Below are 22,310 nucleotides of genomic sequence, written 5' to 3'. Positions count from 1 at the left end.
TTGACCTTAAAATGTGGGAATATTTTACCCAGCGATTCCCTATTTATAGTTAAAAATCTTGTTCAATAGTTCAATTTAATACCGAGGGAAGGCCCTGCAAGGTGGATACAGAGAAGGCCCTGCAAGGTGGATACAGAGGAGGCCCTGCAAGGTGGATACAGAGAAGCCCCTGCAAGGTGGATACAGAGGGAGGCTCCTGCAAAAGGTTGCTGTAACAAGGCCATTTCTCTTCTAGCAGCTGCCTTATCTGTAGCCTTTGCTGTAATCTCTGTCCAGGCCTGTGCAGATCATAAGGAGGGACTCTAGAAACTTATTTTATTATTTTTATTTTTTTTGAGTCAGGGTCTTGCTCTGTTGCCAGGCTGAAGTGTAGTGATGCAATAATAGTTGCGGTAGCCTCGATCTCCTGGGCTTAAGCGATCCTCCTCCTTGACCTCCAGAGTGGCTGGGACTACAGAGATGTGCCATGACACCCAGCTAAATTAAATTAATTATAAATTTTTATTTTTTACAAGAACAATTAAAGTATAATTTTTAAAACAATTTTAAAAATTTTTTATAGAGATGGGGTCTCACTATGTTGCCCAGGTTGGTCTTGAACTCCTGGGCTCAAGTGATCCTCCTGCTTTGGGCCTCCCAAAGTGCTGGGATTATAGGCATGGGCCACTGCACCTGGCTCTGGAAACTTATTGTAGAATTGAGGACCCAGGAAAGAATCCAGGGACTAGATCCTAAGTTAGATTATTGCTAGAAAGTACTTTTTTTTTTTTTTTTGAGACAGTCTTGCTCTGTCATCCAGGCTGGAGTGCAGTGGCGCAGTCTCAGCTCACTGCAACCTCCACCTCCTGGATAACTGGGATTACAGGCGCGTGCCACCACTCCTGGCTAATTTTTGTATTTTTAGTAGAGATGAGGTTTCGCCATGTTGGCCAGGCTGGTCTTGAACTCCTGACCTCAGGTGATCCGTCCACCCTGGCCTCCCAAAGTGCTGGGATTACAGGCGTGAGCCACTGCGCCTGGCTGCTAGTAAGTACTTCTGTATGAGTGAAAAATCACTAGGAAAAGGCGTAAATTATTGAGTTCAATATGTGAGAAAAGGTCAGAAACAAAGTATGGAACCAAAATCATAAAGTGTGAGCAAGCAGCTTCCGAACCCCTAGAGAAAGGCTACTCAAACAAGGAAGACTTTGTTCCTGGCCATGGTGGAGATATTTCCTCCACAGAGATTTTGTAGGGTCAGTGGAGGAGGTGCACTGGGTCTTGATACCTGCTTATGATGTCAGGAGGCTAGGCCAGGAAAGAGTCCTGGTAGTAGCAATGTTTGGACCCTCGAGGAAAAAGATCCCAGCTTCCTGTTGAAGGCACAACTGTTGCAGAATATTGGCCAGGCGTGGTGGCTCATGCCTGTAATCCCAGCACTTTGGGAGGCCGAGTTAGGCGAATCACAAGGTCAGGAGATCGAGACCATCTTGGCTAACACAGTGAAACCCTGTCTCTACTAAAAAAAAAAAAACAAAAAATCAAAAAATTAGCCAGGCGAGGTGGCGGGCGCCTGTAGTCCCAGCTACTCAGGAGGCTGAGGCAGGAGAATGGCGTGAACCCGGGAGGCGGAGCTTACGGTGAGCCAAGAAACTTGAAAAGAAAAATTGTGGTTACGCTAAAATAAATGAACGACAGAAAGATATTGAAGAAATCTTGGGAGTTTTGTGCTTGATAAACTGTTATGTATGAGTATTCCATTAAACAGGAAAATATATCAGAGTTTGATTATTGTTTCTTTAAAGCAGGATTATTGAGGTATGTTTTGTGCCACAAAATTTTTTTCCATTGTGATTGTATATATTGTCATTGTATAGTTTGATAGTTTTTAGTAAATTTATACGACTTCTTTTTTGGTTAAAATTTTTTGGTCCAATCCCACTGGAAACAAAAAAATTTTTTGTATATACTTACGGATTCACTAGAAGTTGCAAAAAGTCCGGGGAAGTTACCTATGCCCTTCACCCAGTTTCCTCTAGTGGTGACGTCTTGCGTAACTGTAGTAAAGACAAAAACCAGGAAACTGGAATTGGTACAATTCACAGCTTTCAAGTTTCACCACTTTTCACCTGGACTTCTTTGTATTTCATCACTTCTGTGTGTACTCATTTGTGTGTGTGCATATGTACATAGGTCTGTGCAATTTTATGACATTTGGAGATTCATGTAGCTACCACCACACTCACAGAACTGTTCCATCACCATAAGGCTCCTTGGTGCTACCCCTTTATGGCCACATCCACCCCATTCCCTCTGCGTAGCCCCTGGCAATCACTAATACATTTTCCTTCTCTCTAATTTTGTTATATCAAGAATGTCATAACGTGGAATAACCTTTTGAGATTGACTTTTCCTTGAGACAGGGTCTCACTGTGTCACCCAGGCAGTGACATGCAGTGGCAGGATCATGGCTTGCTGCATCCTCAACCTCTTGGGCCCAAGCAATCCTCCCAGGTCAGCCTCCCAAGTAGCTAGGTCCACAGGCACATGCCACCATGCCCAGCTAATTTTTAATTTTTTTGTAGAGACAGGTTCGCTGTGTTGCTCAGGCTGGTCTTGAACCCCTGGGCTCAATTGATCCTTCGGCCTTGTCCTCCCAAAGTGCTGAGATTACAGGCGTGAGCCACAGGTGTCTGGCAGAGACTGACTTTCACTCAGATACATCCAAGTTGCATGTATTGTTAGTTTGTTTCTTTTTATTGCCTCATATTTCATGGTATGTATCTGTTGCAGTTTGTTTGCAGTATGTTGCGATTCCTCCACTGAAAGAAGTTTGAATAGTTTCTTCGTTTTTTTTTTCTGCTACTGATAAAGACACTAGTAACATCCATGTATAGGTTTTTGCGTGAATGTGTGTCTTTATTTTTGTGTAATAAATGCCTGAGAGTACAATGACTGGGTTGTATGGTAAGTGCACATTTAGTTTTGGAGGAAATTGCCAAATTGTTTTCCCGAGTGGCTGTACCATTTTATATTCCCACCAAAAATGTATAAGTGATTCACTTTCTTCATGTTCTAACCAGCATTTGGTGTTATCTCTATTTTGAATTTTAGTCATTTTGATAGGTGTGTTTTGGTTTTAATTTGCATTTCCCTAATAGCTAATTATGTTGAATATCACTTCATGCATTTATTTTCTGTCTGTGTATTCTCTTTTATAAAATTTTTTTTTCATGTCTTTTATCCATGTTCTAATTGGATTTTTTCCCTTTTCACTTTTGCATTTGAGCTCTTGATATATTCTAGACACAAGTCCTTTGCTGAATACATGTTTTGCAAGTCTTTTCTCCCAGTCTGTAGCTGCTCTTTTCATCTTCACAGCTTCTTTCAGAAAGCTAATGTTTTAAATTTTGATGAAGTCCAATTTACTGATTTCTTCTTTTTATGGACTATTTTCTTGTTGTTATGTCTAAGAATTTTTCACATAGCTCTAGGTCCCCACAATTTTCTCCTGTTCTTTTTTCTTAATAGTTTTATAGTTTTACATTGTGCATTTAAGTCTGTGATTTATTTTGAGTTAATTTTTATAGAAGGTAAGAGGGTTAAGTTCAGGTTAATATTTTCTTCTCTGGCTTATCGTTGTCCAGTTGCTTCAGCACTATTTCTCAAACAGACTCTCTCCTTCATTGAACTGCTTTGGCACCTTTGTCAAAATTCAGTCATACCGACCTGGGTCTGTTGTGGGTTCTCTACTCTGTTCCTCCACCAATGATACATTGTTTTGATTACTGTAGTGACATAGTAAGCCTTAACACTGGATACAATGATTCTTCCCATTTCATTCCCCTGTTTCAGAGTTGCCTTAACTATTCTAGCTCCTTTGCTTTTCCACATACAGTTTAGAGTAATCTTGTTTATGTCTACAAAAGCCTTGCTGGAATTTTAATAGGAATTGTGGTGTATTTGTAGATCAGTTTGTAGAGAATTGATACCTTTACTATGTTGAATCTTCCAATTCATAAACATAGCATGTCTCTCCATTTCTTTAAGTTGTGTTTAATTTCTTTCATCAGCAGTTTATAATTATTTTCAGCATCTAGATTTGTGTTAGATTTTTACCTAGTTATTTTCAGCATAAGCATTTGTATTAGATTTTTACCTAAGTATTTAATTTTATTTGGAGTAACTGTAAATGGTATTGTGTTTTTAATTTTGGTTTCCATTTTTTAGTTAGTACATAGAAATGTAATTGCTTTTTGTTTGTTTATCTTGTCCCCTAGGCTGCAGTGCAGTGGTGTGATCTCGGCTCACTACAACCTCTGCCTCTCAGGTTCGAGCAATTCTCCTGCCTCAGCCTCTTGAGTAGCTGGAATTACAGGTGCACGCCTCCATGCCTGGGTAATTTTTGCATTTTTAGTATAGACACGATTTCACCATGTTGGCCAGGCTAGTCTCGAACTCCTGACCTCAAGCGATCCACCCGCCTTGGCCTCTCAAAGTACTGGGATTACAGATGTGAGCCACCGCGCTCAGCCCCTATGGTCTTTTTGAACTCATTTATGACTTCTAGGAGTTCTTTTATAGATTTCTTGAGATTTTCTACATGGACAATCATGTCATCTACAAATAGGGGCGGTTCTAGTTCTTCATTCTGCTTTGTATACCTTTTATTTCTTCTGCTTGCCTTCTTGCGTGGCCAGAACTTCCAGCACTATAGCACTGTGCTGAATAAGAGTGGTAAGAGTAGATGTCTTGGCCTTATTCCTGATCTCAGGGGAAAGTATTCAGTCTTTCAGCATTAATTATGATTTTAGCTGTAGGTTTTTGCAGATGCGTTTATAAAATTGAGAAAGTCAGCCGGGCGCAGTGGCTCAAGCCTGTAATCCCAGTACTTTGGGAGGCCGAGACAGGCGGGTAATGAGGTCAGGAGATCGAGACCATCCTGGCTAACACAGTGAAACCCCGTCTCTACAAAAAAAATACAAAAAACTAGCCGGGTGAGGTGGCGGGCGTCTGTAGTCCCAGCTACTTGGGAGGCTGAGGCAGGAGAACAGCATAAACCTGGGAGGCGGAGCTTGCAGTGAGCTGAGATCCGGCCACTGCACTCCAGCCTGGGCGACAGCGCGAGACTCCGTCTCAAAAAAAAAAAAAAAAAAAATGAGACAGTTCCCCTCTATTCCTAGTTTGCTGAGTTCCTTTTTTCTTTTTTTTTTCTTTTTCCCCAGAGACAGGGCTTCACTCTGCAGCCCAGACTGGAGTGCAGTAGTGTGATCATAGCTCACTGCAGCCTTGAACTCCTGGGCTCATGGGATCCAATTGCCTGAACCTCTTGAGTCTGTAGGCATATGCCACCATGGCCAGCTAATTTTTTTTTTTTTTTTTTTAGTTTTTGTAGAGATAGGGTCTTGCTGTGTTGCCAAGGCTGGTCTCCACCTCCTCTCTCTTGTCAAGTGAACCTCCCACCTTGGTTCCTTAAAGTGCTGGGATTACAGGCATGAGTCACTGGTCCTGACTAAGAATTTTTTATTTTTATTTTTTTATCATGAGTGAGTGTTGGATTTTGTCCAATAAACTTTTAGAACATTTCCATCACGTATCTGTGGCAGTTAGTCCCTGCTGTCTTGCACAGCCCCAGGCAAACACTGATCCACTTTCTGTCTCTTTAGATTTGCCTTTTCTGAATATTTTGTAGGAACAGAATTATATAATATGTAGTCTTTTGCGTCTGGCATACTGTTCTGAAGGTTTATTCATGTTTTATTCTTTTTTATTGCAAAACAAGATTCCATTGGATAGATGTATCACATTTTCTTCATCCATTCACCAGTTGATGGGCGTTTAGATTGTTTGCAGTTTTCTTTTCTTTTTCTTTTTTCTTTTATACATACAGGGTTTCGCCATGTTGGCCAGGCTGGTCTCGAACTCCTGGCCCCAAGTGATCTGCTCGCCTTGGCCTTCCAAAGTGCTGGGATTACAGGCGTGAGCCACCTTGCCTGGCCTGTTCCAGTTTTTGACTGTTATGAATAATGCCACTACAAACATTTGTGTACAAGTTTTTCTGTGGTCATGTGTTTTCATTTTTCTTTTCTTTCTTTTTTTTTTTGAGACAGGATTTCGCTCGGTCACCCAGGCTGGAGTGCAGTGGTGTGATCTCCACTCACTGCAGCCTCTACCTCCCAGGTTCAAGCAATTCTTCTGCCTCAGCCTCCTGAGTAGCTGGGGTTACAGGTGCGTGCCACCACGCCCAGCTAATTTTTGTATTTTTAGTAGAGACGGGGTTTCACCATGTTTGTCAGGTTAGTCTTGAACTCCTGACCTCAAGCAATCCACCTACCTCCACCTCCCAGAATGCTAGGATTACAGGTGTGAGCCACTGCATCCGACCCTGTGATTCATTTTGAATTAATTTTTTTTTGCATATGAATATTCAATTGTTTTAGCATCAGTTGTTGAAAAGACTATCCTTTTTCCATTGAATTGCATGGGCACCTTTGTTAAAATCAATTTTTTCAGTTTCACTGATCTATACGTCCATCCTTATACCAATGCCACACTGGTTCTATTTTGGTAGTTTTATAATTTATTTTTTCCTCTAAATCAGGCACTGTTAGTCTTCTAACATTGTTCTTCTTTTTCAGACAATTTTTTAGATATTCTGAGTCTTTTGCATTTCCATAGAAATTTTAGAATCAGATTATCACTTTGTACAGAAGTCGGCTGAGATTTTGATAGGGATTGTGTTGATCGGTTTGGGAAGAATTGACATCCTACCAATTTTTGAACATGGTATATCCATTTAGCTCTTCTTTACTTTCAGTAATGCTGTGTAGTTTTCATTGTATAGGTCTTGCACTTTAAAAATTATTCTTATTTTTGATGTTACTGGGAATGCTATGATTTTGAGGTTTTTTTTTTTTTTTTTTATATTATGTACTATGTGTGGAACCCTGCATTGGGGAATATCCTCCTGCACCTACCAAATGTGACTGTAGTGAGGAAAGTCCTGCCTGGTTATTCTCAGTAGTCTTTTTGTGGTCATGCAGAAAAACTACCATACCCTGACTAATTGAGATGCAGACTGCTTAAGTTGTGAGAAAAGCTAGAATTCCAAAAGGAAGTGCTGTGACGTAGTTTTCTTCATGTGTCACCATGATTTGTGTTCAGCTGCATACACTGGAGGGATTAATCTAGGAGTCCAGATTGTTGTTATAATGAAGACATTGAAAACTCAGAGTTGACAGGTCACATGATGCAGTATTAGCATGTGCCAGAGGTTCAGTGGCCGTTTTTTTCTTAAATACATGTGTGTATATATGTATGAATGTGGTTGAATCTCTGTGTGCCAAATGCATTGTCTCCAGGTAACTATGAGCGAGCCACCCTAATCCAAGTTACGAGGTCAACAGTATTGATTTGTGGCCCCAAAGCTCTCTTTTTCCTCCAGGGGGTGAAAAGCCCTGGAGGTGGCTTCCTCCAGGGGGTGGAAATGAATTTGACTAGGGTTTTGTATTTTTCAGTTTTTGTGTTATTAAATCAGGAAATACTGTCACCTTTTAAGGGAATTTTAGGTACCTGGTGCTGGTGGTTGGAGAGGACAGAAAGCCCCACATCACTCCAGTAGTGCACTCAAGGTGAATCCTCAAAGTGTGCTTGTGTTGTTCAGGAGGGCCGTCAGGATGGTCATTGCCTGTGTTTCCCTTGTGAAGAGAGCCATGGCGGAGACTTAGCCAGCTACAGGTCACCTCAGACACTGCTGGTGGGAGAGTAGGAAACTCTTCCTAGCCTCCATCTTCTTGTTAGACTGGCACTGGCTTGCTGCACCAGGGCGTGAATAGGACTCCCAGCCTTCACAATTCTTTTTGCCCCTCCTCCCATCTTTCCTATCTGGTCTTAGGTTTTAGGTTTTCTTTCCCTGTTTAGCTTCACAGATTATATTTTATATTTACTGGCGCTTGTGGCAATATTCTCATGAGGACTTAAGGATATGTTTATATAGAATGAGTTTTTCTAAAGTACTTCTTTTTTTACAAATCCTGATGTCCAAGTGCCTTTTATTTGGCGTCTGCCTCTGGCAGATGGTGTTTTTTCAATGGAGTGAGCCATTTGGGGGAGGCAGTCTCCTGTCTTAGAAATGTTGCTCTCTGGGTAAACTGCTTTGTGAGGTTGTTTTTGTTCAGAAGCCTCAGTTGGTGCTGGTTCTGATTATAGTCACTTGGGGCTTGAGCTATTTCATGTAGTTACTTAAAGTAGATGAATTCAGCTCTGTGGGTTTATCAACCATAATATAGTAGTATGTTCTTTCCTCAGATATTTCTCAAATGTTTTTGCCTTTGAAATTTCTTCTGTAGATGTGGATTATGACTCTCTTAGGACTGGCTTTCATTTGCAGCTATTTTCTATAATTATACATGCATTTCTTTAATAAATACCTTTGTGAAAGAGGAAATGTAATCAAGATACGTCAAGGTTGAATGCTGTTATTTATTTTTCGATTTTGTTTTGCTTTCAGGAGAAACTGGCTCTTCGACAGCAGCTGAATGAAGCGAAGCAGCAACTCCTGCAGCAGGCAGAGTATTGTACAGAAATGGGAGCAGCAACCTGTACCCTCTTGTGGGGCGTCTCCAGCAGTGAGGAAGTCGTCAAGGCCATTTTGGGAGGAGTAAGTATGGTCACTGGGCTCTCTAGATATTGTTGATGAATGCTTGTATAACTTAGAGCATATAGCTTATGAAGGCATTTAAAGACTAAGTCCCTATCTTTCCATTTTCTTTTGTTCGTTCATCAGCTAGTTATTGAATACGTATCGTATGTGGTTCATTGTAACCTGATGCAAAGTGAATGAAATAAGCTCCCTTTTCTCCCGGAGACCTTGTGGTATATGTGGACATATTACCACTTCAGTATTAATGCTTTATATGTGTTTAACAAGATCAAAAGTGCTTTTATATATATTATCTCATGGTTAATATAGTATTTAATTTATTGAATATATGTTCTCTAACATACATACATGTATGTAGATGTGTGTGTTTGTACACACACACACGTACATATAGATGCAATTGAACCTTGAGCAACATGCAGGTTAGGGGCGCTGACCTCCTGTGCAGTCGAAAACCACATAGAACTTTTGACTCTATGGTTGGCTGGAAGCCTTACTGATAACATAAATAGTTGATTAACACATTTTTTGTATGTTAGATCGTCATAAAGATCTTCACTCTCATCATCTTCAAACTGAGTAGATTGAAGAGGAGGAGGAAGAGTTGTTGGGTTGGCCTTGCTGTCTAAGGGGTGGTAGAGCTGGAGGAGGTGGAAGGGGAGGCTGGAGTAGCAGACACACTCTGTAACTTTTACTGAAGAAAATTCTTGTGTAAGTGGACCTGTGCAGTTCAAACCCTTGTTTTCAAGGTTCAACTGTGTGTGTGTGTGTGTGAGAGACCGTGTGTGTGAGACTGTGAGCGTGTGTGTGTGTGACCGTGTGTGTGTGAGCATGTGTGTGTGTGAGCGTGTATGTGTGTGGTAGCGTGTGTGAGAGAGACTGGGAGCCTGTGTGTGACCATGTATGAGGGTGTGTGTGTGAGCTTGTGTGTGTGTGAACGTGTGTGTGGGTGTGTTTGTGGGAACGTATGTGTGTGTGAGGGCGTGTGTGTGTATGTGGAGCGTGTATGTGTGTGAGGAGTGTGTGTGGGAGCGTGTGTGTGTGAGCGTGTGTCTGTGTGGGAGCATGTGTGGGAGCACCTGTGTGTGTGTGTGTGTGGGGAGCATGTGTGTGTGACCGTGTGTGTGTGGCCGTGTGTGTGGGAGCATGTGTGTGGGAGTGTGTGGGCATGTGTGTGTGGGAGCATGTATGTGTGGGAGCATGTGTGTGGGGGAGCGTATGTGTGTTTGTGTATGTGGGAGCATGTGTGTGTGTGTGGGAGCATGTGTGGGTGGGTGGGAGTGTGTCGGGGAGCGTGTGTGTGGGTGCATGTGTGTGGGGGGAGCGTGTGTGTGTGTGAGCATGTGTACGCACATGTATGCATGCGTGCGGGCGTTTATCAGGGAACTTCATGGAAGGGGATACATTTGAAATGGGCCTTGATGAATAGGTGGAAATGGCAGAAAATGGGTGGGTTTGTTTTAGGACAGTGAGTACATCAGTTGACACAGTGGAGAGTTAATGTAGTAGAGTAGTGGGGAGATAAAGCTTAGACGTAGGTTGGGATGTGACTTTGGGACCTTGAATACCAGGTTGATGATTCATCCTGTAGGTGGTAAGACTGGATTTTCCCTAAGGGTTTTTCAGTAAAAGAGTGATAGGATAAGAGCAGAATTTTAGGAAGATTCACCTGACAGTGAGTGAGGATGATTAGGAGGTGGGGTTGTGGCACATCGGGTCTAGACAGGGTGACTGATGAGGTGGTCATTCTAGCTGGTCTGGCTGGAGTAAGCTCGGCCCTCTGCAGGGGAGATGGGAAAGAAGGAGCATGTATGAGAGCCATGGCAGTTGAGGCAGATGTGATGGCTGGGCAGAGTGTGTACCTGGAGGGGACAAGAGGAGCCAAAAAAGATCGGTGTTTGACTCTGGGAGCATGGCGTGATCATGACTGGAAATGAAGGTGAAGGGGGGGTGTGTGGCAGGAAACCAGTGGGAAATTACTTACTGCAATAGAAATAACAGTTGTGTTTGACTTTAGGTGGAAAGACTAAATGTGTTTTTAAAAGTTTGTTGAGCTTTATTAGGTTTAATTTACATGCTGTAAGATTATAAATATACAATTTAGTGGTTTTTAGCAAATTTCTAGAGTTGCATTAACTGTCACCACAACCCAGTTTTAGATTATTTGATCATCCGTGAAGTTTTCTTGTATCATTTGTAAATGCAAATATTTCCATTTTTTAAACTGGGTTAAAATGTGCATTGGTTTTAAAATTCTTCTTCAGAACTCTAGCACCCCAAAGGAAGTATCACAGAGGTTCAAACCTGGAAGTGCTTTTTGCCAAGTGATGAAGATTTAAACTACCGGAGGAGCCAGTCTTTATCTCTTTTACATGTTTCCATTAAGATTTTGTTTTTGAAAAAAATTATGCTAAAGGTTTGAACACCTCTGGTTTAATGCCCAGAACAAATAGACAGCATGTTTTTCGAGTCTATTTTTAATTACATGTTGAGTGAATTCTTCCCGTTTTCTTTCATCATCATGTACGTTTGTCCTGTTTCATGTATCTGCATATGAAGAGCCCACCAATCTTCAGGGTAGTTTTTGTTGCTCCTGCATGCCTCAAGTTGCTTTCTCTGTTCTTTTAATGGGAACTTTTAATGAGGGAATAGATTTTATAATATTCTATAATTAAAACTAGAATCTTCTGTATCCTGAACTTTTAAAATGTTTTCACACTAGTGTCTGTAAAAGGATATGACACTTTGATTTCCAAACTTTCAGGATAAAGCTCTGAAGTTTTTCAGCATCACTGGTCAAACAATGGAGAGTTTTGTGAAGTCACTGGATGGTGATATCAAGGAGCTCGATTCGGATGAAAATCAGTTTGTTTTTGCTCTGGCTGGAATTGTAACAAGTAAGTGCAGGCATACCTTGGAGATATTGCATGTTTGGTTCCAGACCACTGCAATAAAGGAAATATTGCAATAACAAACGAGTCACATGAATTGTTTTGTTTTCCCAGTGTATATACAAATTATGTTTATACTGTAGTCTATTATATGTAGAATAGCATTATGTCTAATAAACAATGTAAACTTTAATTAGAAAATTCTTTATTGCTGAAAATGCTAATGATCATCTGAGCCTTCAGCGAGTTACAAGTTTTTGCTGGTAGAGGGTCTTGCCGTGATATTGGTGACTGCTAACTGATCAAGGTGATAGTTACTGAAGGTTGGGGTGGCTGTGGAAATTTATTAAATGAGGCAACAATGAAGTTTGCCACTTCGATTAACTCTTCCTTTCATATAAGATTTCTATGTAACGTGTGATGCTATTTGATAGCATTTTTCCACAGCAGAACATCTTTCAAAATTGGAGTCAGCCCTCTCAAACTTGTCAACTAGGTTTATGTAATATTTTGAATCCTTTGTTCTCATTTCAACGATGTCTTAGCATCTTCACCAAGAGTAGATTCCAACTCAAGAAACTACTTTCTTTGTTCTTCCATAAGAAGCAACTCATCCGTCGTTTCTGTCACCATGTTTGTAGTTACTTACTCCACTGAAGTCATGAACCCTTCAAAGTCATCCATGAGGATTGAAATCAACTTCTTGCAAACTCCTGTTAATGTTGTTATATTGACCTCCTCCCATGAATCATGAATATTCTTTTTTTTTTTTTCTGTTTTTTTGAGATGGAATTTTCACTCTTGTTGCCCAGGCTGGAGTGCAATGGTGCGATCTTGGCTCACTGCAACCTCTGCCTCCTTGGTTCAAGTGATTCTCCTGCCTCAGCCCCCTGAGCGGCTGGGATTACAGGCATATGCCACCATGCCTGGCTAATTTTCTATTTTTAGTGGAGACGGGGTTTCTCCATGTTGGCCAGGCTGGTCTCGAACTCCTGACCTTAGGTGATCCACCCGCCTTAGCCTGCCAAAGTGCTGGGATTACAGGCATGAGCCACTGCGCCCAGCCGAATCATGAATATTCTTAATGGCATCTAGAATGGTGAATCTTTTTTAAAAGGTTTTCAGTTGACTTCATCCAGATCCATCAGAGGAATCACTGTTTATGGCAGCTGTAGCCTTATGAAATGTAGTTCTTAAAAAAATAGGACTTGAAAGTTGAAATTTCTTTTTGATGTATGAGCTGAAGAATAGATCTTGTTTTAGCAGGCATGGAGTCAACGTTACTCTCTTTGCACCTCTCCGTCATGGCTCTGATTGACCAGGTGCATTATCAATGAACAGTAGTATTTGGAACGAAATCTTTTCTTCTGAGCAGTAGGTCTCAACAGTGGGCTTAAAATATTCAGAAAACCATGCTGTAAACAGGTGTGCTGTCATCCAGGCTTTGTTTTTCTATTTCTAGAGCATAGGCAAGAGTAGATTTAGCATAATTTTTAAGGGCTGTAGTATTTTCAGAATGGTTAAATGAGCATTGACTTTAAATGAGCATTGACTTCAATTAAAGTCACCAGCACCATTAGCCCCTAACAAGAGAGTCAGCCTGTCTTTTGATGCTTTAAAGTCAGGCATTGACTTTTCTCTAGCAGTGAAAGTCCTAGATGTCATCTTCTTCCAATAGAAAGCTATTTTGTCTATATTGAAAATCTCTTGTTTAGTGCAACCACCCTCGGCAATGATCTTAGCTAGATCTTCTGGATAACTTGCTGCAGCTTCTCCATCTGCACTTGCTGCTGCACGTTGTACCTTTATGTTATAGAGACAACTTTTTTCCTTAAACCTCATGAAGCAAGCTGTACTAGCTTTCAGCTTTTCTTCTGCAGCTTCCTCACCCCTGTCAGCCTTCATAGAATTGAAGAGCATTAGGGCCTTTCTCTGGATTAGGCTTTGCCTTAAGGGATTTTTGATGATTTTTGATCTTCTATCTACAATACTTGGGCTTTCTCCATATCAGCAATAAGGCTGTTTTGCTTTCTTATCATTCATGTGTTCACTGGAATAGAGCTTTTAATTTCTATTAAGAACTTTGCAGTTACAGTCATAACTTGGCTGTTTGGTGCAAGAAGTCTAACTTTCAGCAGGTCTCAGCTTTGACCATGCCTTCTTCACTAAGCTTAATCATTTCTAGCTTTTTCTTTCAGACATGTACCTCTTTCTTTTGCTTGAACATTTAGAGGTCATTGTAGGGCTATTAACTGACCTAATTTCAATATTGTTGTGTCTCAGGGAATAGCAGGGTCCTAGGAGAGATGGGAATGGCCAGTCATTGGAACAGTCAGAAGATTAGTAACATGTATTGATTAAATTTGCTGTCTTATGTGGGTGTGGTTCATGGTGCCCCAAAACAATTACAGTGGTAACATCAAAGATCACTGATCATGGATGACCATAACAGATGTAATAATAATGAAAAGTTTAAACTGTTGGAAGAATTACCAAAATGTGGCACAGAGACATGAAGTAAGCATATACTGTTGGAAAAATGGCACCAACAGACTTGCTCAGTGCAGGGTTGCCACATTCCTTCAATTTGTAAAAAAACAGTGTCTGCAAAGCACAATAAAGTGAATGTAATAAAATGAAGTGTGCCTGTAATTCTTTTCAGCTGTAGTGACTGTTGTAGAGACTGGTGTTTACAGTCAGGGTTGAGAGTGTGTAAACATCTCTGGAGTGTTTTCAGATATTAACGCTGGGGAGCACCCTGAAGAATCTGATTCCATAGATCTGGGATAGGTACCAATAGGTCCCAGGTGTGTTTATTTTGGAAAATCACCCCAGGTGATTCTGATAAATATCAGTTATTAATGAATGATCTGAAGGAAACAGATGAGTTTGCATGTTCTGCATAGTTATGTACCTTGACAGAAAAAAACAACTAAGTTTAGCTGCTTTTATTCAGAATCATAATTTTACTGTCTAGCAAGCTAAAGTAAAAGCCGTAAACTAAGCTGAAACTGAGCTCTGTGCTATTGTTTTAGTATAATTATATAATCCCAAAAACCTAAATTGCTTCTTCAGTAAAATTCTCCTAAAAGATAATAAAGTAAACCTTTCCCTGAGAGTTATGATAAAATTCTGTATCCGAACTGTCATAAGGAATAAAGTCCAGGGACTAAATAATTTCTTAGTATAGAGGCCAGGCATGGTGGCTCATGCCTTTAATCCCAGCATTTTGGGAGGCTTGAGGTGAGTGGATCACTTGAAGTCAGGAGGAGTTCGGGACCAGCCTGGCCAACATGGGGAAACATCGTCTCTACTAAAAATACAAAAACATTAGCCAGGCGTGGTGGTGGGCACCTGTAATCTGAGCTACCCGGGAGGCCAAGGCAGGAGAATCGCTTGAACGTGGGAGGTGGAGGTTGTAGTGAGCTGAGATCGCGCCACTGCACTCCAGCCTGGGTGACAGAGCACAACTCCGTCTCAAAAAAAAAAAAAAAAAAAATTGGTATAGAAAGGTGGAATGTACTAGTGAGTATTGAGACTCTTTGTTCTGAAGTCAGTGAAATGGTTCAATACATTGCTGTGACTTAGCCTTAATGCGATTCAGAAAATAAGACTAAGTACAGAGTTTATTTGTGCACAGAGCTTGACAGTGGCCACTCAGAAACACCAGCTTCAAACCAATGGGGTCAGGGTTCCGAGGTGAAGATTTCACTGATACAGGGAGAGACAGAGAAGTTCCAGCAGGATTAGAACATTTTCCATACAAGACTAGTGTGTGTGCCACAGTGATTTGACTGTTTACAGATTGCTACATTCCAAGGAGGGTTATCTGAGGAAGTCTTATCTCCAGCAGTGTGGTCTTAATTATTTACAGGAAAGAAAAAGACAGAATTTGCAGCCGCACAGCTACATTCCTCACAAGGGTTGAGATAATTTAAAGTCCCAACAGCTTTAAGTTTGAATCACTTAATTTCAGACTGTTTTTTTTTACATTGATCTTTAATCTCTGCTTTATTATTATTTTCCCATGCTGTTCTTAAGAAAATTCTCCGCTGTTAGAGAGAAAATTTTATTTTCCTTATGGTATTATCCTTCTTTTATTGAAATCCTAATGGGGCAGGTCCTGTGTAGACATTTGTTTCTTAATCCCATAAAACTTGATGATAGTTCTTGCGGAGTGGATGCTGAGATTGTGATGTTTTCTGGCCCTTACTCCAGTGCAGGGCAGCATTCTGCACGTTCATCTTGGCACCTACAGTTGTAGCAGGCTTGCATTGCCCTCCCTGTAAAAAAATTGTTTGAAGGTTGTCTTTTAACAGAAGGCATTTGCAAATTTAATGATTTGTGTTTTCTTCTCTTTGCAAGTGACCCCAAAGGCTTATGACCTATGCGACTTGTCATTTTGCTGGTTGTGAATTTGAGCTGCCTGAATTGCCGGCTGGCGTGCTGGTGAGGCCATGGGCTGAGAGTGAAGCCGCTCTGTTGCCCAGCATTCAAGCTCAGCGTGGCTTTGTTTTCCTGTGCTTGTGGTAGTTTACATAGGAACTCTTCTGAAGAGTTGGATAGTGGGCACTTGGATTTGCACGTTAATGAATTTGACTGGGAAGAATGTTTTATTAAAGTGCTGATTTGCAGAGGCCTTGGGGGCTTATGAGTCTCAAATACCAAGACTATTCTGTGGGGATAGGTAATAGAGACCATGGGTTAGCTGTCAAATGGATTCTTTTCCTTCTAAAACAAATGTTCTTTTTAAAATTTTACATACAGTGAATTCATTCTTTAGTTGTTTTTTTTTTTTTTTTAAACCTTTTTGCAGTTCTATAAATTTCTACAAAAGTATACGGTCATTTACCTACCACAATTAGGTTGTGGAACTCCTATTCCTTCCCCCAGACTGCCTGCACCCCATCCTTCTGTAGTCCATTTCTCCACTCATCACCAGCCCAAGGCAACCACTGATTTTGTGATTTGTTCGGTATTTTAGCTGGATTTTTTTTTTTCTACCTTGTATGGTGTCCAGCATATGCCCTAGGTGAGCAAGTGCTTGCTTCATGTATCTGCTTGGAGGCTGCTGCCTTTCCTCATTTTTCAGATTGGTTGGCTGGTGTCCAGCCTTGGCTCTCTAGCGTATTCAAGAAAACCTGTGATTTTGGTAAATTATCTCTCCCTCTGCCCCCGGAAAGAATGGGGTAGCTGTCACCAGTTTCCTGTGTCCTACGCTGAAGCTGGAACTCAGGAATTTATGTAAACATTGAAATTGTTCAATTTCCACCCAACTGTAGTCACTGCTGTTTGGTGACAGGTTAGTGTCATGGGGAGGAGGTTCGGCCCGGCAGATTTGCTTCCTAGGATGTCCGTTCTCTGGACATCTGCAGGGTGGAACAGTAACATCCGCTCTAATTACTTTACATACTGTGACTCTTCTACTGAACCGTGATGAACCGTGATGAACGATAGCACATTGACAGCCATGTGATTGTTTCCAGTAACTTGGATAAGAGGGCAAATGAAGAGCAGGAAAGAGATGGGAATCTTCACAGTCCTGTGAAGATTAACTGCTTAACTTGCTAGTGAACACTTTTCTAAATGGTTTTTCTGTTTTTCAGTGATTTGAAAATCATGATTGTATTCCTTGTCTGTGGTTTATGTATTCAAATCATATTAGATAATAACTGCAGCATCAAAATTACTTTTTGATGATTGATACTTTGGGGGCAGGACTGGATCCAGCTTCGTCTTCCAGGGACCTTCCTAGTTACAAAGTTACCAGCAGAGCACCTTTGTGTCAGTGACCATGGCTGTTCTTGGTCTGCCAGTCCTTCCTCCTCCACACGCTCACACCAACACATGGAGGCATGTGGTGTGCAGAAAAGGCCAGGTGGGGCTTGAGGCCCTGTGTCCACTGCTGCTTCTGCCACTGACTAACCCTGTATTCTTGAATATATGACCATCGGTTTTTGTCTTCTGAGAAGAGTCTGACACTAGATGACAATTATGGTATCCCAGTCCTAGAATTGTGTGACTCTGCCTGTGGAAGAAGGTGCCAGTTTTGAGCTTCAACTTACTGGTCTTCTGGTGTCAGAGTCTAAGTCAGCAGTGAAGGGTCAATGAACAGGCATTTGGGTTGTTTCCACCTTTTGGCTATTGTGGATAATGCTGATATGAGCATTCGTGTAGAAGTTTATGTGTGGATGTACGTTTCAGTTCTTCTTGGTGTCTACCTTGGGGTCGGAATAGCAGGGTGTGGTAACTCTGTTTAGCTTTTTGAGGAACTGCTAGACAGGTTTCCACAGTGACTGTACCGTTTTATGTGCTGGTGGCTGCCTTTCCCCATGTCTTCCGAACAGCCCATCTTTTTCTAGGTGTACAGGAGTCCTTGTTGCTGTTTTTGGTTCTTTGAGCACCCATTGTTTCTCGTGTACCTTGAACTGTAGGAGAGATCATTAGTGTGGTCCTGGTTTCCCCATTGTGGTTGAACCTCCTGAAAGGTGAGGTTGGTTTGGAGAGAGTTGATTTACAACTTGAGCACTGATCAACATGATTTTTTCTTCTTTTTTTTGGAATCATCCATTGAATCATCTGTCAGGACAATAGCTGAACAGAAACTTTTAAGACTCTAGGCAACAGGTAGCAAACAAATATAATTTGAGGCACTATAAGAAGGAAGACCGCTCTGGAACCTTGACCCAGATGACTGCATCACCAGCCTGGTATTGACTCTGTACTTTTTTTTTTTTTTTTTTTGAGACGGAGTCTCGCTCTGCCGCCCAGGCTGGAGTGCAGTGGCCGGATCTCAGCTCACTGCAAGCTCCGCCTCCCGGGTTTACACCATTCTCCTGCCTCAGCCTCCCGAGTAGCTGGGACTACAGGTGCCCGCCACCTCACCCGGCTAGTTTTTTGTATTTTTTAGTAGAGACGGGGTTTCACCGTGTTAGCCAGGATGGTCTCGATCTCCTGACCTCGTGATCCGTCCGTCTCAGCCTCCCAAAGTGCTGGGATTACAGGCTTGAGCCACCGCGCCCGGCCTTATATTACCCGTCTTTTAACAGGTCGCTGTAGCTCTGATTGTTTCTGTTTCTAGGCTTCATGCTAGAGTTTCGCTTGGATTGCACCGCATGAGTACAGTATTAGCGTATTCTGGGGTTGTCTGTGTACCAGTGTGCTTTATATTTATTTTATATGTTTAAGTATTTCTTTTTCCAGTAGGTTTTATACCCTCATTTTTTTTTTCTTTCTGCATGTTAGTGTGTTTTTCTTTCAGACTGAGGAACTTCCTTTAGCATTTCTTCTAAGGTAGGTCTGGTTGGTGGTAAATTCTCTCAGTGTTTGTTTGGGAAAGACTTTATTGCTCCTTCATATTTGAAGGATAGCTTTGCTGGATATGGTGTTCTTATATGGTAGTTTCTTTCTTTCAGAACCTTGAAAATACCATCCCACTCCTTCCTGGCCTATATGGTTTCTTCTTCCTTCTTCCTTCTTCTTTCTTCTTTCTTCTTTCTTCTTTCTTCTTTCTTCTTTCTTCTTTCTTCTTCTTCTTCTTCTTCTTCTTCTTTCTTCTTCTTTTCTTTCTTCTTTCTTCTTTCTTCTTTCTTCTTTCTCTTTCTTCTTCTTCTCCTTCTCCTTCTCCTCCTCCTCCTCCTCCTCCTCCCCCTCCCCCTCCCGCTCCCCCTCCCCTTCCCCCTCCCCCTCCCCAGAGAGCAACAGAATCTTGCTCTCTTGCCCAGGCTGGAGTGCAGTGGCACAATCTTAGCTCGCTGCAGCCCCCGGCTCCCAGGTTCAAGTGATTCTCCTGCCTCAGCCTCCTGACTAGCTGAGACCACAGGCATGTGCCACCATGGCTGGCTAATTTTTGTATTTTTAGTGGAGACGGGGTTTCACCATGTTGGCCAGACTGGTCTCAGACTCCTAACCAAGTGATCTGCCTGCCTTGGCCTCCCACAGTGCTGGGATTACAGGCCTGAGCCGCTGTGCCTGGCCTGGGCTGTATAGTTTCTGTTGAGAAGTCGCCAGATGAATTGGAGTTCCTTTGTTACTTGCTTCTTTTCTTTTGCTGTTTTTAAGTTTCTCTCTTTATTTCTGAATGTTGAGAGTTTGATTACTATGTACCTTTGGGTATACTTATTTAAGTTGACTTCTGGTGTTCTGTGGTCTTCCTGTAGCTGGATATTTATATCTTAAGTTTTGGAAAGTTTTCTGTTATTTCTTTGAATAAGCTTTCTACTCCTTACTTTTGCTCATCGCCTTGTTGAACACCGTAATTCTTAGATTGGGTCTTTTGAGGTAATTTTCTATATCTTGTAGGTGACCTTCACTCCTTTGGTTTTTTTCTTTTTCTTCTCTCTGTGTTTTCAGATAGCCTGTTTCTGAGCTCAGTGATTCTCTGCTTGATCCATTCCACTGTTGAGAGCCTCAAAAACATTTTTCAGTTCAGCACATGTATTTCTCAGTTCCAGGATTTCTGTTATGATGATGATGATGATGATGATGATGATTTTTTGGAGATGGGATCTTGCTCTGTCACCCAGGCTGGAGTGCAGTGCAACCTTGATCTCCTGGGCTCAAGCAATGCTTCCACCTCAATCTCCTGAGTAGGTAAGACTACAGGTGATCACCACAGTGCTTGGTTAATTTTTTATGTTTTTTGTAGAGATGGAATCTTGCTATGTTGCTGAGGCTGTTCTTAAACTCCTGGCCCCAAGGCCCCTACCTCAGCCTCCCACAGTGTTGGGATTACAGGCATGAGCCACTGTGCCCAGCAGTTTGATTGTTTTAAGTTTCAACCTCTTTATTAAATTTCTCTGACAAATTTCTGAATTACTTTTCTATGTTGTCTTGGAAACCACCGAATTTCCTTAAAACTACTGTTTTGGGGCCGGGCGTGGTGGCTCAAGCCTGTAATCCCAGCACTTTGGGAGGCCAAGATGGGCGGATCACGAGGTCAGGAGATCAAGACCATCCTGGCTAACACGGTGAAACCCCGTCTCTACTAAAAAATACAAAAAACTAGCCAGGTGAGGTGGCGGGCGCCTGTAGTCCCAGCTACTCGGGAGGCTGAGGCAGGAGAATGGCGTAAACCTGGGAGGCGGAGCTTGCAGTGAGCTGAGATCTGGCCACTGCACTCCAGGCTGGGCGACAGAGCGAGACTCCGTCTCAAAAAACAACAACAACAACAACAACAACAACAACAAAAAACTACTGTTTTGAATTCTTGGTCAGAGAGCTCACATATTGCCATCTTATTAGAGACAGTCACTGATTCCTTGCTTTGTCTGTTTGGGGAGGCCATGGTTCCCTGTTTCCTGTTGTTTCTTATGGGTATGTGTCTATGTCTTTGCATTGAAAGAGTATTTATTCCAGTCTTGTCTGTCTGGGTTATTTTGGTTTTTATTGGATATGTTTCCTTAGAGATTCTTTGTAATTTACTTGTTGAATTCTTTCCTTTTTTTCTGCAAGGTTGCTGCCTCTTTATAGTCACTAGATGGTGCCTTAAGCCCAGGTTTACCTTGGCTGTAGAAAACCATCAGAGTGTTGCCCATCCCGAATGGGGGAGGTCACAAAGAGGGTAACCTGGCAGTGTGGGAATACTGGCAAGGTGTCTGTGCCCAGGGGACCTGTGGATCATACCTTCTACTGTGTGCATCTGCTGAATGACCACTCTGATTTGGTGTCTTCTCTGGCCAAGTTACAGAGCAGAGTTTCCAGGGCTGGGAATAGTGGTTCTGCTTCCCCACTTTGCCTCTGGCTATACTCAGGGATAGTTTCCCTTCAGGTACTTAACAGTGCTTCCCGTGGGTTGAAGCAGGGACAGGTCTTCTGCCAGGGAGCCTAAGATGGTGGGGACAGTAGTTGTTCACCTCCGTCTGACTTTTTCCAGTAGAAACTTAGTTGGGGAAATTTTCCTCACACTTGGTGCTGGGCACATTATGGAGAGGGGTGTCACAGATATGAAAGTCCAGTTGTCTTACTGTCTATTCAGAGTTTTTTTCACTTGTCTGTTGCCATGGGAGCTGTCTGATCCTCATATTTGAGTTCCGGGATATTGCTGCTGATAATCTTGGAGCTGCTGTATGTTGGTTTTTGGTTTTCTGTTGGGAAGCAGTGAAGCCAACTTACTTCTATGCCACCATTTGGAACCGGAAACTCCTTGTTGCCCATATTTTAATTGGGTTATTTTCCTTTCTGTTACTGAGTTGTAAGAAGTATTTGTAATATGCTAGTACCTTATCAGAGATATGATTTTCAAATGCAGCCATACCTCAGAGATACTGTAAGTTTGGTTCCAGATTACTGCAATAAAGCAAATAGCACAATAAAGTGAGTCACATCAATTTTTTGTTTTCCCAGCATATATAAAAGTTATGTTTACAGTGTACTTTAGTCTGTTAAGTATGAAATTAGCTGGGTGTGGTGGTGCAGACCTGTAGTCCCAGCTACTCAGGAGGTTGAGGGTGCAGTGAACTATGATTGTGCCACTTCACTCCAGCCCGGGTGACAGAGTAAGATACAGTCTCAAAAAAATGAAAAAAGAATTTTATAGCTTTAATTTTTTTTTTTTTTTTTGAGACAGAGTCTCGCTCTGTCACCCAGGCTGGAGTGTAGTGGCACGATCTTGACTCACTGCAAGCTCCGCCTCCCAGGTTCACGCCATTCTCCTGCCTCAGCCTCCCGAGTAGCTGGGACTACAGGCACCCACCACCATGCCCGACTAATTTTTTTTTTTTTTTTGTATTTTTAGTAGAGACGGGGTTTCACCGTATTAGCCAGGATGGTCTTGATCT

General features: G+C 41.9%; 1 protein-coding gene across 2 annotated transcripts in view; it reads left to right on the top strand.

Annotated features, from left to right (window-relative positions):
• HSF2BP (heat shock transcription factor 2 binding protein) overlaps nucleotides 1–22,310 on the top strand; it is a 116,527-nt gene that overhangs the window by 19,066 nt on the left and 75,151 nt on the right. For both annotated transcript variants that reach the window (XM_033232617.1, XM_033232618.1), the window contains 2 exons: nucleotides 8,489–8,638; nucleotides 11,406–11,538. In XM_033232617.1, the coding sequence (XP_033088508.1) occupies nucleotides 8,489–8,638; nucleotides 11,406–11,538 (283 nt within the window). The remainder of the gene's footprint in view (nucleotides 1–8,488; nucleotides 8,639–11,405; nucleotides 11,539–22,310) is intronic.

The sequence above is a fragment of the Trachypithecus francoisi genome, unplaced genomic scaffold, assembly GCF_009764315.1.
Source record: "Trachypithecus francoisi isolate TF-2019V2 unplaced genomic scaffold, Tfra_2.0 Lachesis_group14, whole genome shotgun sequence".
Lineage (NCBI taxonomy): Eukaryota > Metazoa > Chordata > Mammalia > Primates > Cercopithecidae > Trachypithecus > Trachypithecus francoisi.
The sequence above is the reverse complement of the archived record's forward strand: the minus strand, read 5'-3'. Positions and strand labels throughout refer to the sequence as shown.